At 42.8% G+C, this 21656-nt stretch overlaps 1 protein-coding gene across 3 annotated transcripts in view; it reads right to left on the bottom strand.

Annotated features, from left to right (window-relative positions):
• LOC120896814 overlaps positions 1 to 21656 on the bottom strand; it is a 99747-nt gene that overhangs the window by 53333 nt on the left and 24758 nt on the right. For all 3 annotated transcript variants that reach the window (XM_040301269.1, XM_040301268.1, XM_040301267.1), the window contains one exon: positions 10540 to 10721. In XM_040301269.1, the coding sequence (XP_040157203.1) occupies positions 10540 to 10721 (182 nt within the window). The remainder of the gene's footprint in view (positions 1 to 10539; positions 10722 to 21656) is intronic.

The following is a 21656-nucleotide window of genomic DNA, read 5'->3' as shown; positions in this document are numbered from 1 at the left end:
CCTCCGTTTACCGCGCAACCTACAGGGTACGATAATAGTAATTCAGACGCGGAGAGCACACGCTGGATTCAGATCGGCTTGTTCAGCGGTGCAAAAATGGGAATATAAATAAATGTTGAACAAATATTGAATAGAATTTCTCGCCGCAGCCAGTTCGCCATTGCTCGCGCCACTAAATGAGCAATTTGAAGCAGTAAAACCGGTGTTTACGCTGCGAACCGTACAGCACCCCCCTCGGAGGTGATTAGAAGTGTGGTGTTGCCCGGGGTGTCACGGTACACGTCGTTCCTACCGTGTGTAAGTTATGTTGTGAAACATGGGGAGAGAAGGCATGTGGTGGAGTTGGTTGAGGATTATTGCGAAAACCTTCTAACTTTGGAGAGAATCGTTTAGTGTAAGCACGGGAGGGTAACACACTCTCGAAAGCATCAGGATATCGTTAGAGCAACACAGCAGCAACAACCATCCGGTTGTGGAACTGTGGTACTGCCGCTGACGAGGGAGCGGCTTGTTAGGTGTACAACATGCCGCAACAAACAGCCAGCATTTACAAGCATTTTGGCGCGCAAACGAATCCTCACCAATTCACACTACGCTTCCCGGATGGCTCGCGCTGTTGTGGCACTCGCGGAAGGTGACCTCCACCGTCGACTCCCATTTGTAGCGTGAGAAAATAATCTATCCTATTACGAGATCGGTAGAGCACGGGAAGGTGCAGGGAGCCTGCAGGTATGTATTGGTGGGTAATCTGGTACGTTCGATTCTGTCCAATCAGTGTACCTTCTATAGGATTCCGTCCACACGCAACTATTCTGCTGTCCTCTTTACCATCCCACCATTCAGCAGTGAAGTGGGTGAATGAATTTTTAATTGAATTTATTTGCCATTCGATACGGTTTACCTTGTTATTTGTCAACACTTACTCGATGGCTTTTCATGTTAGATCTTCCTGCGGTTTCATACGGAATCGAACAGATCGATTGAAATTATACTCATATTATCTGACAACGCGCGTAGGTTCCTTTTATAGTAAGGAAGGCAATTTATCGACTACGGTTATGTAAATATAAAGTGCGATCATTAGTATTACGTTGCTTAAACATTCCAAAATGGATAGATGCATTGTTTTGCTTCGTGGAAGTAGTATCATAGAAAAATGGTTGTAGTGTCGTGCACAATATTTAATGGTTTCCATTCAAAAGCTATAATAAAATATTCTGATAGACTTTGAGACTTTTGGATTCATTCAACAATTCAATATCAACTAAATTCAATTTTGAGCTCATCATAGATCTGAATCCATACACAATTACTTATTTAGATTAAATAAACTTTAAAATTTTATTTTCCTAACCTCATAAATAAACAGTAATGCTAAACAGCTGTACACAAGATAAATCACCAATGTCTCAACACTTCAAACAGCTTATCACGCTTTGGTTTGGATAAAAAATAATAATAAGCCCATAAGCTGTTGCATTGTGTTGACATTAGCCGTCACCGTGCAGCATTGCGCGGTTCTCCACACAGCGGTGACACGTCTCTTCTTGAGGTAAGATCCGTTTCGTTTTAATTAAATAAATCCCGTCACAACAAGCATTCCGACCCATGCCAATGGACGAACGAGCGGATGTATAAACTATTAGAACAAATTAATTTTCATTCCATTCAAGCGGATTAACCACTCCGAATGACAACGCGCTTGGCGGAGTGTGTAGCAAGCGGGTAGCAGCTTGAAATGGATACTGGGTGACGCATACCACTGTATACAGCATAAACACCTATGTACGATATGTGCACTTGCATGTGCTCTGCAACACCCAAGCGCGACAAATCGTGAATCGCGTTTGTGTGTTTATTTGTGATCCATCGTTACGTTAAGTTGCAACGGCGCCAATCCGGGCAACCATGACAACCTGCGCAGCACGCGAGTCCATGCCCGGAGGAGGATATGGGCTGCCATGCTGCACCAGCAGTGCGCTATTGGCCCTTTCGATTGGGTGCGGTTTACGAGGACACGGTGGATTGCTGTGCCCCGTTTTTTTTTTCATTGCTGTCTTTTTCGTCTAAATAGCTAAAAGTTAAAAGGGACAGTAATTGAATGTCACATGTACGACTGCGAACGTGCTCACGTCGAAACGCTCTCACGCTTTCGTTCACACCGACCCCGACACGGGGTTGGGCGCAACCCGGTGCAATTAATTGCACGACAATAAGCATAACAAAACTGTGCAGCGTCAGAGTAAAACGGACTGTTTTACAGGGGATTCGCTCATCATCAACCCCAAGGGATAACCTCACGGCCGTTACTCTAAGCCAGAGTTTGTGGGTCTATTGATTAGGGCGTCATAGAGAAGCATGGAATACGCAACCACAAAATATCGAAACGCGATGATTGATGATTGTATACGGAAACTGATCCGATGTATGTTTGATGTCTTAGCCGCACAGTGGAATCAGATCATCCCCATAAGCACGTACACACAAAATGCGGCTATCCAAACAAATGTACTCCGAAACCGATCGATCTTGTTACGAATCTATTTGTACAAATTGTCCTAATGTCAAGCGAATTAAGGCTAAGGGACATGTTTCAAATGAAGAATCACACATATACATAACAAGAGAATTTATCTAACGCTTTTTTAAGTATCAATCGATTGACAAACGATCGCAGTCTTCGGTATTTCAATTATAGAAGTGGGCATTTGAATAGGATTATCTGGATCTAAAGTCTACGAAAATCGAAACCTACCATCAACTGAGTGAAAACTACAAAACTACAATGCTACAATGAAGTTTTTTAGGCGACTAACCTGCTCGATCTATCTTTTTTTTCAATCATTCCTATCCTCAAGAAGATTTTGAATGACGGTTTATTGAATTCGAGCATATTCTTCAAAGTCGATTTCTGATCGAATTCCTGCCAACGCAGAAACCAGGGAGCGTTACAAATTTTGGAACATTGTAACCCCCAAAAGCTCCAGCTAGGTGGCTGTGGGTAAAAATAGATGCTTACGTTCCTTCCCGTCGTTAGCCTCATCTGCTGGCATTCATCAGCTTTGCTTTAATAATTTCGTTACGGTGGTTAAGCCGTTCTAGTTAGCACCCCAACGCGCGCTCGCTGCGGGAACCGTACGAACCTTGAAGCACCGAAGCACCGCTTCTGAACGACGCAGGTTGTGAGACAGAAAAACCTCGAGACGTCGATTTTGAGGTGCGGACTTTTTGTTTTCGATTGCCTGTTTCTATGAGCTGCATGCGGGTTGACCTCCGAAACGTGGTTCACATCGATGTGTATGATTGGAACAGGTTCCCGAAAGTCTGGCAGAAGAAACCGATACCTAGGGCCGTCCTCAACCACCTCGGGACAAGGACTCCCGGAGAGGTCCTCGAGCGCACACAGCTGTTGATTATTTCCGATGACGATTCAACTCTTGCTGTTCGACAGCAAGCAAAGCGGGAGCGTTTTAAAATTGGACAATTGAAGTGTGTCGATATGAAGGAGATTGGAGGGAGCAAAAGTCAGCAGGCGCGGGAGGTTTCGTGAGATATAAGTAAATTGATAAATTAGGCACGGGCTGTTCGTTTGGGCTGTGCTGCTGGGTATGCGCGCAGTAAAATTGATTCTTCTTCATCGCGTGGTAAGAAATTCTCAATCGACGAGATGATTGGCATGGGATCCGTCGGAGAAGGAATGTTTGGTATGAAAAAACTGGGTCGAGTAAATCGTGCAATTACACGGCATACAGCCGGAACGGTATGCCAAAAATTTTTATCACTGCGGTTTTATGTTTCCCTTTGGGGGAGTGTGGAGAATTATGGGCTCGATGAGAAACAATGATCGATCTTGATTTAGAGATACAATCTGATAGATATTTTTCAATTTCAATCGAAGTCTGTATTTTATTGAATATTAAACTTTTTTAAGGGTCTAAGTGTGCCCTTAATATCAATTCAAACCAAAATCTTTTTGCTTAATTTATTTAGTTCTACAGCTACACGCTACTCGTACAATTATTGAGAACCATCATCCGTTGATGATTTGACACAATTTTAAAAATTTCTTGTGTGTAATGAATGAGCTAAATACCCACACGACTCGATTTGGTGATGAAAAACCGCCGCGATATACGTACGTGACTGGGGCGATTTGTCGCTTTTAGTGTGCTGGGCATCATTTTTCCAATTAGCCGCTTGAAAAGTCTCATCTTTAAGCGACGAGTGCCGCCCTTCCTGGCCGAACAGCGCCGTCAGAAATGGAAGTATTCAATCGAAGGGTGTTTAAAAAAAGCTTACAAACGGAGCATTCCCGCTTTTTGTAACTCAAACAAGCCGCACCGAATGCGACAGATCGTGCCGCTATCGCCGCCGGAACGGACTTGGCGGTTGCAATTAGTTGGCTAATTAATTGGAAGAACCCAGTGGGAGCACACGGTAGCGACATCTAACGGGAAACTTTCACTGAGGCCAGGATTGAATTCTAGCGATTCTTCCTCCATCAACCTACTACAGGACGGAACCGCTATTTTACCGCTCGCCGGATCGGTTACGCCCGCCACGTGTTGTTGGCGTGTGGTGTGCGTGTGTGATGGAAACGAAAGCTTCGTCACCGGATGAGAACGTGATATGGTTACATGAGGTGCCGTGTGTTTGGACTTTTGCCCACCTCGTCTCGCGAGGGAGTTTAAATGCTCTAACACTCAGCAGAAAAAGCAGTACGCGATGTTGCCCTTTATTTTCTTTGCTCCACAGTTTACGAACTTGTTCAGAAGGTAAGCCGTACCTCGTTCCGGGTTAGCTTAACGAGTCAAGCAGCACATCAGTGTGGTTCATCTGTTTCCAGTGCTGTTGAGGAGCACTTCACGCAAAACTTAACTACTCGAGCCCGGAAGAGCCCTTACGTCGGAGGGACGGCTGTTGCTTTTGTCAATCTATTTTCCTCCGTTAGTCAGTCATTGCTTTCGCCAGTGGGGCCAGAGAAGGTACAGAAAAAAGGCACCCTGTTCCAGACCGCACGCGCGACTGTGCCTCAGAAGGATTTAGAGACGTCGCTCACTCACTCACCAAACCTCCAAAGGTGTTCCCGTATGAATGCGCGCTGTGATAGCTTTATGCGATCATACGATGCAATAGTTTGTTGCGCTTTTGTGCACATATGGCATTCCATACATTGGTTTGTTCTTTTTTTGTGGCAGAGGACTGGAAGTGACCTGGAGAGCAAGCTCTCAAGAAAATACATACACGATAAGTACCGTGTGAGGTCTGCCGACTATGAACCACGCCGACGGATTTGATCGAAGAGATGATACATTTGAAGTGAAGATATATGATGAATATCCATTATTTTTCTTTACATTTATTTAAACTTATTTAAATTTTATCAAACGCTAAGATATATTGTTCTTTCTCCGCATTTGCTGGTAATGCCGCCAATATATAAAATGCACAACATGCAGTTCACTATCTAACTATTTTTTGGCGGGAAGACCGTCACCACTCGTCGATGCTTAGCGATTGTTTGCCTTGCAGTGTGCGTCTGAAGAGGATCACAGATCAGTCGATTCATCATCCTCGTCATCATCATCGTCATCTGCAAGGTGATCTCACTAGTGTTGTAAATTTACAATATCCCACGATTCAAGCAGTCGAGAAACTGTGTTAAAAACCGGACGTAAACCGTCGGAACATACACAATGGCAGGTGCGGTTCGATCGTCTCTCATTCAAAACGGCACAACAGTTATTATTCAGAACATTCCTTTATCAAGAGACAATCGTAGCGTAAAAGAAGGGAAACCGAAGTATAGCCCAAGAAACCAGCTATCTCAGTGTTGTGAGCTTATCTTGCGCGACTATCGCAAACGTTACCATAACATAACACTTATTGTAGCAGCATTACGTTCGTACGCAGAATACAATCAAACACTTGTTTTGTCTTGTTTTTGAAAAGTCTTATCGGTGTGGAGGGATTTTTGTTGTTGTATCTGCTCGATTATTTCGAGCACATCGCTAAGATAAGAGAGCGAGTGCGAGGATAATTTTATTAAAATGTTATACCATTATTAAGAAATTGCGATCATTCAGTCTAGATAACGAAAACTCTATAGGGTGTGGATTTGATGGTGCTTAATTCTTTGGGAACCGATTTATACGTTGACAGTTGAAAACGCAGTGCAAAAGTTTGTTCACATGCGTGTGAATTGTTTTGTTCCAAGTTCGAGCTGGCTCGAGAAGATCGAGTGTAGGCTCCATGTGTTTCAACGATTGATGTATGTGGGTGGATCTTTATGCGATTGTTCTTGGCTACAACCTTTGCCCAGGAAGGGCTGGTAGAGTCGGTTATTGGAAATGGAAACAATAACATAACGCCCTAGGGCACAAGTTGTCAGATATAGTAAAACTTGAACACAATGGCATTGTCGTTCGATAGTCATGTCACTGCGGAAGGTAACCAATTTATTCCAGGATTACGATCAAGAGTGCGAAAACCGTTTCTATTTCATTTTTTACATTACAAAGTTGTAAGTCAACTTGAAAGAATATTTTAAATTTTAAATGTTCTAGTTATGTATATCGTAATACACATAAACAATACAATTCCTTAGATTCAATTACTGGAGCTACTAGCTTACCACCATTTTGTTTCTTTACGAGACCGGAACGTCACTTCAATAATCGAATGCAAATTTATGTTACATGTTCTGTCACTGAGCCGCACGTTCTCTGCTCCTACCCGCATCGTATGAGCTCATCGCTTCTCATCACAAATTTGCCGTCATTTCATCATTACGACCAAGGTCGTCATCGCACACTTGACCACACTAGAACGTGGGGAACGTGTCGCTTAACACGAGCGACCAGTCGCAGCACGGAGACACAGCATCAGCATAAGCGAAAGATTTGCGGAGCGTTGTGCATCCATTGGGCCAATTATTGTCACGCAAGCCGCTGAGCAATCTTCATTTCCTCCGTTGCCGCCAAGAGGAGAGGTGTCATCCGCGTATCGGCACCGACAGCATTTCAGCGTTATGACACGTGCCCAAAGAGGTAGCAATGGAAGATATTTCTTGGGGAGCCGTCGGGAGAAACGAAGAGAAAAGTGGTTTAAAGCGGTTATCTGTAATTGGTTGGAATCGAATGTTGGGTCAGTTAAATCGTTGACGCGAGCGCTTTATTTTCGCCTTGTTTTATGCAATTAAAATATCTAGCCATCTGCGAAGCCATTTTATCGATTTCTTTGCCTTTTCGTTTGGTGTGGAAAGGGAAAATGAGCGACTGAAATGTTTGCTTCTTTTCTCTCTTTACGGAATATCACTATTTCGTATGATCGAAACGTGCGCCAAGCGACAGCCGCTACGAATCCGGAATCCGTCCAATGATGCATCGATTTTCAACAGGTAGCTTCCTCAAGAATGCTTCATTTTCTTTGAAGCTCTGGTCATTTCGTGTTGGATAAGAAGGTGACCAGAGGTGTAGGTGCACTTGTTTCATTTCAATTACCTGTAAACAAGGGGTAGGTAAAAAGGGAGGAAGTTTTAGTTAGAAGCTTTTTTCCAGCCTGCAGCAAGGGGCAAAACATCATCAAGTTGAGCAGCCTTTCATGGGTGGTTTCTTGAAACGGTTGATCGTTCAACGTTACGGTTGAAATTAATTAAATAGACATAGCATTTGCCACCAACCGCAAATGTAGCAGATTTTAAAATGAAGTGTTTTTCAAACCTTCTTACCCTTTTCCAATGACCGTACATATACACAAGCGTAAGTGACGTCCGATTAAATATGATGCTCGATGGTGAAAAATAGGGGAAAAGAAAAGCGACGTCAATCCCAAACGACACTCGATGGCTGTTGTTCGTTAACTCTGTTTTCGATGGTATGAACGACTAACACGTGCCACGGAAGAATCAGAAACCGGGCACACTGCACATTAAAGCGTTTAATTTAATAAAATAATTGATTTTGTATGCTTGTAATTGCGTTAAATGGAACGAAGGATTGTGCTGCCTAGTGGTTGGATTTTAAAGCGGCTTGTTGTTGCTTTTCTTGTTATTGCTGCTCATCATAGTTTTTTAGGTAAATTATACAAAAATAATATAATTTCTCAATCAAATCTTATTAGGCATTTTGAATTATAATTACATTCAGGGTGCATTTTATATCGTTCGACATACGAGTTTGTCATTAGTTTGTCATGTCAATGTTCATCCTAATAAAACTGTCATTTTGAAGTGTCAATGTGGTATTAGCTCAATGTGAATTTTACTGAACCATAAAATAACATCAATTTTATGACCAAAAACGTTCACGAGACCCACGTATTTAGTGGCAAAATTGAAATGTGACGTATCATGAATTGTTTTAATGAAACAGAAAAAACTCTTAAAAAAAAGAATATCACTTATGATAATATACAAAATATCCTTAATTTTAGTTGTTCTATCCTTTATTTTAGATGTTTAGTTTATGTTTATAGAACATATTTATACTTCATTGTTAGAATTGCAATGGATTGTAAAAATATTAGTCCGGAATATTTTCATTAAATATCATTGATAGAAGATCAAACCATGTGGACAACCCTTATTTCTTTTACAGGATTGCTCGTAGTCAAACGTTGTCAATATTTGTACAGACCCATCAATTTGACAGCCCTTGAAAATCATATCGCAGGTACACTAACGTGTTTTTCTTCGCGCGTACTGATTAAGTCATCCACCCCCGAAAAAAATGTATCTCAATAACAACAATGGCGTACAACGTCGCCCGAACTATTGACCTTTTCAATAAGATTTTGACTGATTTTCAAAAGACTTGAGCTGATGTAAAAAACCGACACAACGAGGAGGTGGAGCAGGGTATATTTTGTCTCTTTACGCAGCACTGCCAGCCTCGTTCTGTTTCATGCATCATTTAGCGATCGTTTTCAAACTTCCAGTACAAACACCCGCTCAAAAAAGCGTCAGATTGGCGCCGGCACATGTGCTCTATTTTGTCTGCAGGTCGGTAAAATTCCAATAGTTTTGTTGAATGTCACTAAGTTCACCCTTCGCCAACCGCTCGACGGGGTTGACATTTGCTCTAGAAATAATCACTCAAAACCATACCACCCAATCCACCCAAACATTGTCACCCTCGAAATGGCCGTTGCTCTAATTCTGTGGTCAAACAAACGGAACCGATGGAAGAAAAATTGTTTATGTTTGCTAAGCGAAACGCAGGTCCAAAGAGGGATGACAACGTAGCATAGTTAGAGCACCCGATTTGGACTTATGACAGTCTATGATATCTACGAAGGTTGACACGTACTGCGAAAGGTTGATCATCGATCACTTAGCCAATGGTCAAAATTAAGCCAAAACAACACAGCATTGAACACCTTAGGAAATGTTCATACGCATATAAATAAGATTTGTTTTTCCCGTTCGCTTGTTTGCATATGCCCAAGGCAGCTCAAAATGAACATGGTTGATATTTTGGAACTGTTTGTATCGTTATTTGATTTATGATTTTACTGCCCTAAGATGGCAATGGTCAAGGTAGGGGCAAATTACAAAGGTTAAAAATATTTGATTTTGTTTTATGTTCAATGTGAAGCTGATTTAAGGGCTTAGGTGTTTCTCAAAAAACTAAAAAATTACCTTTTTTATAAACTGTCATTGAAACATTCGTCTATCTATATCTATAGTGTCGTATTCAGTGTCATTTGTGGAAAAAATTGTTCTGATGTCTGCCAAATGCTATAATGGAAAAAATAAACACACACACAAAATATATAAAGGCCATTACAGAAACACCTCACCAGTGAGTAATCAATTTTTATTATACCACAAACTAGGCGTAGTTCATGATACTAGCAACAAATCGAACAAAACCCTGCCAGGAAGAAAAGTTTATTCTCCAACGGAATAGATTTTTCACCACTCATCGCGAACAAAAGCCGGGAAGGATGGTCACCCCGGTAGCCCGAAGAATCCGAAACTAATTTACTTAACACCACAAATTGAATTTTTATCTACCCACAAAGATCGTGTCCAGGTGTTAGCAGCGTTTTATTCACCGGCTGATTGCAATCCCAGTTGGTGGCTTTTGCTAGGGTTTCGCTGAGCAGTGGACGGTTGCTGAACCAGTAACCAGTAGCGTGCGGCAATAATGATCCTTGTACTATGTTCAAATAATCAATCCAGCGACCCTCCCAGCATCGGAAGCCAAGGCGGATCGGATGATCGAAACGGTAGCAACAATCTTGGATTGCCTGATGATCTTGATTTCATGAAATATTCAACAACAAATGAACTTTTTCTTTTCATTTCTCTTTACTTGGTGTAGATGAAAAAAAACAGCACGTTCATCAGTCGCATCAGCATATAGTGTGCACTGTGCGATAAAAGGATATATGGATCTTTCCCCCGTACCAGGGGAGAATGATCGGCAAAGGTTATCGCCGGGTTGACCTTCGGAATATATCATCAAAGTCCATGGCGTATCCAGGTACAACAGTCTTGTTGTAAGTTAATGCAGAGCTAAAAAAAATACTCACCTTGTTGGAAGTAGTTAGCTTTTCTCACGTACACACACACTAGTGCCATGAGCTGGAGCTGTGAAAGCCGCTGCCGGGTAGATTGGGGAAGCGGGAGGAGATCGCGCAAGTTTGCAATCTCGGAATTGATTAGATCGCGCCTCAGCTTCGAAGCGCCTTTGGTGGATTTATTTGCATCGAATCTGTAAATAAAGAGATACATAATTATATTAAAGCTTAATTTATTTCAACTACACAATATTTATGTTTAAAGCCATCGTCTATGCACATAAAATAATTTGTATAATAAATATTCTATGTTGGATCACTTTCACACATTTACAGCCAAGTTTTGTTTAAGCGAAGATTATTGCTCAGTTATATCGCCTGCGCTGAACCCAGCTTGATAGAAATAAAGATAATGACGAATAATGATTTTATTGGAAAGTAAAGTACCGGCTTCGGGAGACTAACAACCGTGAAAACGATCCAACAACATTCAGCACCAGCTCACGTCCATTGTCGTCGATAATGGCCGTTGATAACGAAGGGTGCCGAAAAGATCGAAAATCACCGGAGGCGGCATTACGCCAGCTTATTGATTGTTCAAGCGGAAGAAGTGCCGCCTTCGCCCCATTTAATGGCGTTAACAGTGCAATGTCAAACGCCTGTGGAGCGAAAATTGTACGGCACTGGTACCGACGATCGATCAACGGCGGACGATGAATTTGTTCGGATGGTGGAAATGTGAAAATATTGGAGCGCCCGGGCGCAATCATAAGCACGCTTTTCCGCAATCAAAGTAAAATAAGCCTTCCCAACCTTGAGGCCAACCAACAAACCACAACCCGACCAGCTACGAACGGTGCTACGAATTTGACTGATAGTAGCGAAAATGGTGACCACTTAACCGCTAAGCATCAAAAGTCACCTTCTCCATCACGCTCATCATGATCTGTGGTCGGGTCCATCCGTCCGTCCACAGCGCAAGGGGTTCGTGGCTGTTGCGCTCGCTTAAATCACCTAGCCCATGCGAGAGCGCACGCAACGTACCGCCGGTCAGCGGGTTGAATTTCCAATAGTTCTCACGCTTGTGCAATGACCCTGCCTGGTCGCATGTCGAGAGTAAGCCTTGCATCGTCAAAGTTTGGAGTAAAAAGGAAGTTGAAACAGCCAAACTGCATACTGGGTTAGATGCACGAAATCGAAAGGCAAGCAGTGAACCAGTTTATTCACAGTGCTCGCCGGGAACCTATTTCCATTGCGGGCAGCAAGAAAGCGTAAAACTAAAATAAAACACAAATCCAGTACAAACACGTCACTGTTGGCCAAACAGATTCAAATGATCTGAATGCAACGGAAAGCGATGAACCTAATGTAAAAGAGAAGAAATTGGCTCACTCACTCACACATTTGCACAAATGTACAGTCCCGGCTTGCAGTCCGCACTCGCTGGTGCAGTATAATAATAACGAAAATAACAGTAATAAGCAAAATAATAATACCAAGAGTAATAATAGGGCTTATTATACAATCAGATAAATGAACACATTTGTTAAGCGTTTTCGGTGCGTTGTTTTACAAATATACACCGTCGCTTCGGTTGATCGCTTCGGCCACACAGGCAACACTTTCCCTTCCCGCCGCTCTGCTTGCCTGCACCTTCGTCTTCATTCCGCTGCTGCCTTCTATAATTCGCCCAATTCTGGTGGAAGAAGAGGGTGTAGAAAAATGAAGTGAGAAAAAACACCGGGATAAGTAAAACAATCGTACATAAACATTGGCTGGGGCGCGCGCGCGCGCGAAACCCCGAGCGCGAAAGGGTGCAGCAAAGCACCCCCGAAGAAAAACGTTCCGAAACAAACCTAGCCCAGGGGCTGGAAAGGGGACGAAATCGGCACACTCGGTCGTTCGGGAGGATCGCGAAAAAAGATCAACCCCGTCCTGTTGGCAAAAGAAAACCCCATTAAAATTGTAACAAATATCGCGTGATTTTACACGCAAACGTACAAATGAATCGTCCGAACGCGATCGCGAAGATCGTGGTTTAAAGATCGAAATGGATTCGTCCTTGTGGTACCTTTGGGATGGGTTTCGTTCCCATTTTCCCAGGCAATAGTCGATGTTGCATATGCAGAACTTATTTTGGTGGTGCATTTTCTTGTCTCATCTCGTGCTTAAGATGATTAAATTTCATGTGTGTGGATATAATGGTTTTATATCAGCAGCTGTTCCGTATAATCAGCGTAGCATTATGAAATGTGTTTGTAACGTGTTATGAAACTTCATTCTTGAACAAGTTGCTTACCTTGTTTTAAAATACGATTCCCTACGATGTGGAATACATTTATATTCCCAAATTCTTTAATTATCTTTAATAATCCCGTTTGAAATATCGCTAAATCACAACATCACATCGTTATAAATTCATACTAATCAATGGGAGAAGAGCACTTTCAATACTTTTCAAACACTAATCACCTATGATAAAATGATATTCTCCACCTTGTTGAGCATTATGTGAAGCAAAAATATTTGCGAAATTCTTCACTCATCAATCTTTTGAAAAATGCAGCAACGATTTTCATTCCAATCCATGGAAGCAAACAACCAAATGCTCAAGAAGAATGCTAACCGAAGGGTCCCGGTTTAGGGCCGGTCACAACCAAACGTCCCTTACCGACATACTTCACCCTAATGTAGCGTTTGACGTTGGTGACATTTGTATAAATTTCCCTGTCGACACAGCATGACCCCAATGTGAGCATTCACCCTACACGTACATCCCATCTGCCCGTACAGCTCCCCTACCTTCTACGACACATTCTATTAGCTGCCCATTTTTCTCTCCCTAATCCTTGTGCGCGTGCAAGCGACCACCATGCATTTTCACCCATTTCCTAGGTGTCGTTGTCAACCGTGTCGCCCAGTGCGGCTGTGCGAATTACTGTGACTTTCATGTTCCATCTACCACCAGACATGCGGCTGCAAGCTTATGCCGTCCCCACGTTCTGTATAGTGGTAGTGGAAAAAGTTGCTGCCCGTTTCCAACTTTCCACCCTGCTTAAACCTTTTACACACTCACACTCACACACACACACATTTGCAGAGTAATCTTCTTCGAATACGAATCGTCGCCGTAGCGCTCATTTCGTTGCGCTTCTTCGTTGCGATCAGTTAAGCTATGGAACAGGTCGTCCATTCGCGTGGGGCTAGCAACAACTGCTGAGACTCGAAGCTTCCCTCGCGGTGCTTAATTGAGCTTGCATCGTGTGTATTTTTTTTTGTACTTTTGCAGCCCTTTTCGCGTGGTGTGGAGCTGGTGGAATTCTTGGGCGAGGAATCCAGACGCCTTTGCAGTGGCACGGCAACATACTTGGCACTTGCACTTGAACGGCTTGGGCTGCTGCTGTTGCGGCCGCTACTTCGGTTGAAAGTAAGTGCTAAAGTGAGTGAACGAGTGCACCACGAGCCCTGACCTCTTGTGGATTGACCTCAAAAAAGCAGCCAAAAATCGAGTGCAGCATGGCTGATATTCGAGCTCGGAAGAATCCCCGTTCAGGCCGAGCAGCAACAGCGAGCCGTGGTGCAAAAGGTTCCGAAAAGTAGATCGAAAACTGCACGAACTTTGATTAGTGCGGGGCAACGTTGCCGAACGTGAAGGGAACGATCGACGACATTCTTGCTCAAAGAAAAGACGCCAACGCCTGCTCGGAGCTTGCGCTTGCTTCATTGGCCGGGTGACGATGTACGATAGGGATCCACTTCAGTCTTCGGTCCGAGCACAGACGGGTACTATTAGAATCGCAACTAATTAGGCGCCTTGGCAATTTGATTTGTGCAGAGGTTTTGGTTTGACTTTTCGGGAAATAAGAAAAACATTAGTTTGCTTGGTGGGTGAAATCGATATTCCGACAGGGGGAATAGCATTGAAGTTCCTCTATATCGAGTCGCAAAAGCAATAAAATTGAAATCAACTATTTTGTTCATTGATGCACCGAGAATGATAGGAAAATTATTGCATTGCGACGCTGGTGACGCTTCAAAAACAACAACTTTGTGAGTATGAAGGAGCTGAAGAAAAGTGAAGAAAAGCAAAACAGATTCATTTTAGATGATAATAGCTGGACGCAAAAGTTGTTAGCATTCAAAAAAAGTTGCCATAACGTTTAAATAAAATGAAACACATATTTACAATCCATTTGGAATCAATTATTTGAATAACAACATTAGTTTCCAATTGATTGGTTCATTGATCATTAATTGTCTTATCCATATCCAATAAACGATTATTATGTACGAAATAGGTATTTTTTATTTTTTATTCAGGAGTAACGGTCCAAAAAGGCCGTATTGCTTAATCGAAATAAGTATTAATATGATGTAATATTTAACTGAAGAAAGTTTTTTTTCACGTTGTATTGATTTTCACGCATTTTATATAAATTTTCGGTTTTTTTCAGTTTCACAAAAGATGAAACTAAGATAATAGAAGCTCTGCTATATTCATTGAGTTAGAAAGCTATTTTTGTCATTTAAGTCAGTTGAATGCTTTGATATTTCTAAAATTATTCAAAAATGAATAAAAGCCATTTATGTATAAAAACTAATGATGTTAAAAAAAATTATTTCAATATGTAATATGTATTCAATTTGGTGCCATAATTAACCAACGAAGTGTTAAATTTTTACTAAATAATACGAGTTATATTACCCTGTATATGCTCAACATTGATGCAATATGATGTTCTTATCATGTGTTCACGAGAAGAAACAGAATGAAAATTTATTTATTTAAATTACTTTTGAAATTCGTAAAATCCAAACAAAATGTTCATTCGATTTTTTATGTATAGAGTATAATATTAGTAAATATAAATTGTGTGTATTTAAAGATTTTTAATGAAATTAAACTTGGATATATCATGCACCAAGCAGTCTTACTTGGCAATTTGCTGGGTAAGCGAAAAAGAGCCTCTTCCGCTCCTCTCTTCCTAAAACTTTCATAAGCGATCATTACCGACACCGGGTGGTAGGCAAGTTTTCTGTTGGCTTTAATCTACCCTCCCTTCCCCCCCCCTCCCCCCCCCCCCCGCTCATAAGCCCCACAGAACAGAACACCACAGAACTTGCTTTGACAACTGATAATTTTGCGCTCTAAATTTACAACCTATAGCGTTTAAAAATAATTGCACCAGCAAGAGTCACCTTCCCCTGGGTCTACCGCAAGTCACACACTGCAACCGCTCATAATCCACATGGAAGGAATTTCCCTTGCCCACTACGTGTATGACCACAACCAACCGATGCCCATCTTGCCCATGTCGGTGCTGCTATCTCAGTCGTTTTGAGGTTGTTTTTGTTATATACTTCGAACTAAAGGGAATATATATGTACACGCGGCCAGTAAAGATAATGTTGCGTGCCCGAGTACACTATGCGAAGGTACGATCGATAATAATGATCCATATTTCCCTGCACCATTCGGCCGGCCAAAATCTTAACCTTCTTCACCGGTTTTTTTTGCGTCATGCTCCACTCTAATCTGCCCCATACGCTGTGAAAAGAGCTGCAGATAACGAAGTCGAAAGCAATCGCTGGTTTCGTCTTTTGCATTTTTGTACGACGGCCGCGACCGGTATCGAGGATCTGTGTTGGTGTTGCTTTGTCTCTACGCCGATGGTGTGGTGCGTGCGGTTGAGATTGGGCGCACTTTACGATCTTAATTACGGTCAGTTGACCGCGACCGCGAGTTGGCTCTGTGATGGAGATTGCACGTTCAAATCGATGACTGGTAAATCTTTCGGTAAAGCGTTTAGATTTTCCTGATTACATTCTTCTTTTTCAGTTATTTTGTTAAGAAGAAATTCATTGCAAGTAATGTCACGAAGCTACGGGAAACGGTTGCATTATTTAGATATTTGGATTGTTTTCACTTGCAAAATTAAAACCTTCTTGCTGGCAAACAGAGATCATTCTCATTCTGTGTAATATTGCACCGGTGTTTCCCCGTCTTGCAAACACGAAAACGCTGCGAACGAACAATATCCATTCTACCTTATACCCTGTTCGGCACCCACTAATAAGAATGTTTTTCTTGCCGGTTTTTTGCTTTCCTCTCCTTCTCCAACAAACCGTACCGCATCCAAGGTGAGACGAATCGATCGCAAACACAAAACAGGTATTAATTTTGCAGCCTCTCAATTAATGATCTCTACCAGAATTATAGCTCACCGGCTCACTTGCTCGCTCGCCCACAGAAAGGAAAGGGTTCTTATCCACCGACTGTGTTAGCATGTTCCGCTTGCGGTTCACTTGTCTACAGGGCAGACGGAACAGAACATCCAGATCTGTGGGAAAAGATGTGGTTCGTGTCAGCTTGAAAGGAGAATCCGCTTGTGTTTCGGGCAAAGGATGGGCAAAGTGCGTTTAACGCAATGCGATTTACGCGTCGCGCAGAAAATGATTGAGGCTTGAGCGATTTGCTGTGCGGGACGATTTATGATGCGTGCCTTATGGAGGTGAGCCGGAAAGTGAACGTGGTTGCTTTTGTTTTATTGCAAGACAATTGTATTTTGGAATATTGTTAACACTTTTATTCCGTAAACCTGATTTGATATTAATTCATAATTTCAAAATTTAAAATCAGAGCGTAAGTTTTTTGATGCATTTAGTCACAACACAACCTTTACAATATGGTGTCGGATCCTGTGTCGAAGCACAGCGCAAAAGGGTGAGAAATCTTTCAACCCACCCTTACATTACCACGCACGCACTCGTTTCGCTCTGCCAAGGACTAGCATTTTCCCACCCGCCCAACCCGAGTGGATTGGAATGTTCTGCCACCGCTCGCAGTACAGGCCGCACGCAATCCTGCGCCTCCATTATTCCATTGATAAATAAAACTTTACCCAAACGGCCATTTGCGATAAATGCTAACGCACGACCAGCAAGGATCCCGCACTACCGACCAGAGGCCGATAGCAGCATTTTTGCTTCAAGCGACCAAATAACTGCTTCAGCACAGAAGCAGACGAAAGGATACCTCGCTTCGGAGTCAAAATTGTTATTAATTTCTTTGGGCCATTCCGATAGGCCGTAAAGCCGGTGCCGCCAACATGTCGATACTGCTGATGATGTGTGCGGATAGGTTGATTAGGGCAAAGTCGTTTTGGCTTTGCTACCATTAATTATCTATTTTGATTTGAGTATCGATTCGGGGAATGAGTCATCCATATGAGATGAAAGTGAATATTAACAAAACGTCATTGTTTTGTTGTTTTGTGGAAGAAAGGTAAAAAAAGAATATGTTGTTTAGATGTTGATAATGTCCAATCCTTATTATAAAAAGCTATATCTTTATTGTCAGTAATGTATGCCATATTTATGAAAAAAAGTAAAATGGTAAAAAAGTAAAAGTAATGGTAAAATAATTGAATTTTAACAAGTAACTGTTTTTAGAGTCTTAAAAAATCGATTAATGAACTGAGCAACAAATTTATTAAAAACCAGGCTATTTGAGTGTTATTTTTTTAACAACACTAATTGTTTCTAATGAATAGGATAAAACAGGTGTACTTCAAATATCTTTTATATATAACTTAACTTTTGAATATTCGTCTTTTCACTAATTAAATAAATAAATAAAAAGCTGTACGCATTTGTGAGCGCACATTGGTAGCAAACAGAAGTAACATCTCAAACAAAGAAATAAAACATTTACTTTTACAATTTAGTTGCACTCGTGGGTTAGTCGGCATGAATGTAGCATCCCCAATGTAGCAATCGCAAACAATAACAATTTTACCACATTTGCCGAAGAAACAAAAGCCATGTGTTGCTTTCCTACAAGCATGAAAATAAAGTGTTACCACGGCAAACATTTCCCTGCTGTCACACGGGACATGCGGTGCGCAAATCGGTCGCTCGAATTTATGTCCGCGTGACAAAAAACGACCAACAAACAAAAACAAAAATCTCCTTGTGCACACGCTTTCACATCGCCCTTCGGACCGCACTCGCCATCTAGGCCTTTGTTTGGGTTGGTTCGAAAAATTCTTGCAATTCTCCAGCACACCCCGGATCCCGGGCTGCTTGTAAATATTGCGGCCGAATGTGTCCTCCAGAAGCTCAGGCAAAGAGCACCGTGTTTCCTTCTGCAAGGTTCCCTCCGAAAGGAGCTTCCCGCTGCTACCCGCTCGCTCGTTCGCTCACTCACTAAGCGTTTGGCACATTTTCCTTCCGGGCAGGGCACGCCAGCTTCGGTAAGGCTCGGCGTGGCGTACCGGGCGTTGCTGTTGCCTTTCGTCGACCCTCCGGCTCACGCTGGCGATCGTCAAGGCGCCATTGAATAAATAACGACGTACCGAACCGTCCGAACCGAGACGAAAATAAGACGCTAAAAGCATGGGAAGAGCTCGCCGGCCGCAACACTGGAAGCTAGAGATTGTTACCGATAATGAACGATAATGATGACGCTGCTGCAACTGGCATGCACTCCCGTCCTTTCCGACCACGGAAAAAGACCTCTTCACCCCGTTGTTTTCCCTTTGTCGCCCGTGTCGTCTATTCTGACGGCAAAGAGTTGCAAATGTTTTAGCCCTCAGTTATCCGAGATTTTTTTCTCCTCGCTGCCTCACCACTGCTAAGCTTCTCCGATTGTGTGAGTTGGCCGCGAGTGTTTTTACTCTCCTGGATCGTGTGATCGATCGATTGACTGACAACGATGAGAATCGATCGGGAAAGGGTGTAAGTATCATAAACATATTCCATTTTGCCTTGGCAATGTAGAATTTGTTTTAGGAGTTTTGGAAGCTGAAACGTGCGAACAGCATATGTTAGATCATAATAGCAAATGCATTTAAAATTTACTGGCCAATTAAAAAATCAAATAGCAAAAAAGGTAAATTGTTAGTAAGTGAACCTAAACTGTAGTAAAATAGTTGTGCTTAAACATTATTAATTAATATCTTGCTTAAGTCTTTACCATCTTACGTCGCCACAGCAACTTTTAGCGGCCAAAACATCTACCCGTAACGTTCATCAACTATTCGCAAATGGCTAACTGGCGTGTGTGTGTGCCTGGGAACGGGTCCGGCCCCAGTTGCGGTATGCTTTAAATTAATATTATTAAAACGAAACCAATACTGGCTGGCCGGTGGCGGCTCCCGCGCAGTCAATACCGTTCGCTCAAGACTCAATTTGCCGTTCAAGGATGCGCGGTGTATGGCCGCACCAGCAAGATAATGATACCGCGCACCGGTAAACTGCTGGGAACTGGGGCCGGTTTTACAGCAGGCAACAAACCCTCAAATCACTAAAACACAATTCCTCAGCATGCAATGCATCCATCCATCCATCCAGCGGCTCGTCCAGCCACTGCTCCTGAGGGACGTCCTTAAGCCGTGCAGTTGAGCATCCCGATAAAGCCCGGCGGAGACGAACGGGCCAGCGCTCGAATTGAACGTTAATCTTTACTGGCCGGTACAGATTTCGACTGTCCGGGTCATGTAAAAAAATGCACAACGTTTCGCTCTAGCTTTGACTCCCGGCTAAAGGCAAACAAGGCAATGGGAAAGAAAAAAAAGCATGTAAAAAGGTGTATGGCGGAAATGAGAGAAGTTGGTAAGATGCGTTCTCGGAATTTGAGCACACCCCGTTGATACTGGCCGCTGGAGTCAGGACCACCGAAACCGATTTACTCACAATCCGATCACCGCACCAACACACACACACACACACACACTCACTCCAGCAACCAAGAGCGCCAACCGAAATGCAGCCTTAGGATAACTCGCATCGAATACACACGCGCGCTTCGCTCTCCGGAACCCTCTTATTACGTGGACCACGTCACTTAACTCTCGTCACTCGCACGGCAAAAGGGATGGGAAGCGGACAGTCGGTGGAGACTGGTAAGCCCCGGCAGTAGGATTATGTTCGAGCGACGGGCGTGGCAAGATGGACGGGGGGCTGAAGATGGGCCTGAACAGAACAAGGCCGCCAAAGCAGTCCGGGTCCGATCGAACGAGCTCCGAGTTTTGTGCCCGGCCCAGGATCGGCGGCAGACGAGTAAGCAAACCAAGAGGCGCCCAGTCAAGGCTTCGGTGTGAGGATAAAAGAAGGGGATGGGAAAACAAACTCCATCGCTCCCGCTGTCCCGCGCCACCGCATCATTAAAACAACCGTTTGGGGTAAGACCGGTAGTTTCGGGAAAGGCTAAAATTACGGTGGCGGTATTAGAGCGGTTGTGGGAAGGCTTAGCAAGAGCAGACGGGGAAGGCTTGGAGGATGTGTGTTTGTGTGTGTGTGTGTGAATAGTCAGAACGAAACCAAGTCGCGCATCGCGACCAACTCCGGTAGCATAATATGCCGCAAGGGCTACTCATTACACCGTGCCGTTTGGGTTAGCATACGCCCTGTGCGAGCGAGGAAATGGTGTGCGATGTGCACTACCGATCTCATGGGATTTCAAACAGAAAGTATTAGTTTAAATCGGTTAAAATATGTAAAATTTCACTTAATTATCAATTAAAAGACGTAAAGTGACTAGCCTTTAATGTTCCGAATGAGCTTAAAAAAGGAATATTAAATTATTTTTAAAATAGCTTTTCTATCACCTTCACTTAGAAAATATTATTTTGGTAGGACCTGCTACGGTCCTATCCTAGGTGCAGAGTGATTAACGGAGCAATCCAGTTGAAACGCTGACGTATAAATTACCGTCCAGAGAAGAGCGGCCCATCAATAGACGTCTTTCGTTTGTATTTCCTTTTCGAAGGCTTGCCCTTTGCTTTCCTAATCCTCTACAGTTCGGGCAATTCGGGCAAACTAGTTGATCTTTCGATTGAGATCATAATCATGGCTTCAATACTGCTTCCAATTCTGAATAGCATGTTATTTTCTAAATATTTTCCATCCATCATAACCATCCTTCCTGCAGGTAGCAGAACGCCTATCAACGCGATAAACAAACATAATATTCTATTCAACCGGAGCGGCTGAACTGGTAAAAATAAATTTTTGGCTATCATACAAATTAATTACGTTAAACATTATCGGCTCTAAACACCGCATCGGATGATGAACATGTTTCACCCCGTTTTCACGGGAGGGCTCAAAAAAAGATACATCATTTC

Source organism: Anopheles arabiensis, chromosome 2 (genome assembly GCF_016920715.1).
Source record: "Anopheles arabiensis isolate DONGOLA chromosome 2, AaraD3, whole genome shotgun sequence".
Taxonomy (NCBI): Eukaryota; Metazoa; Arthropoda; class Insecta; order Diptera; family Culicidae; genus Anopheles; species Anopheles arabiensis.
This window is presented reverse-complemented; position numbering and strand designations above follow the sequence as displayed.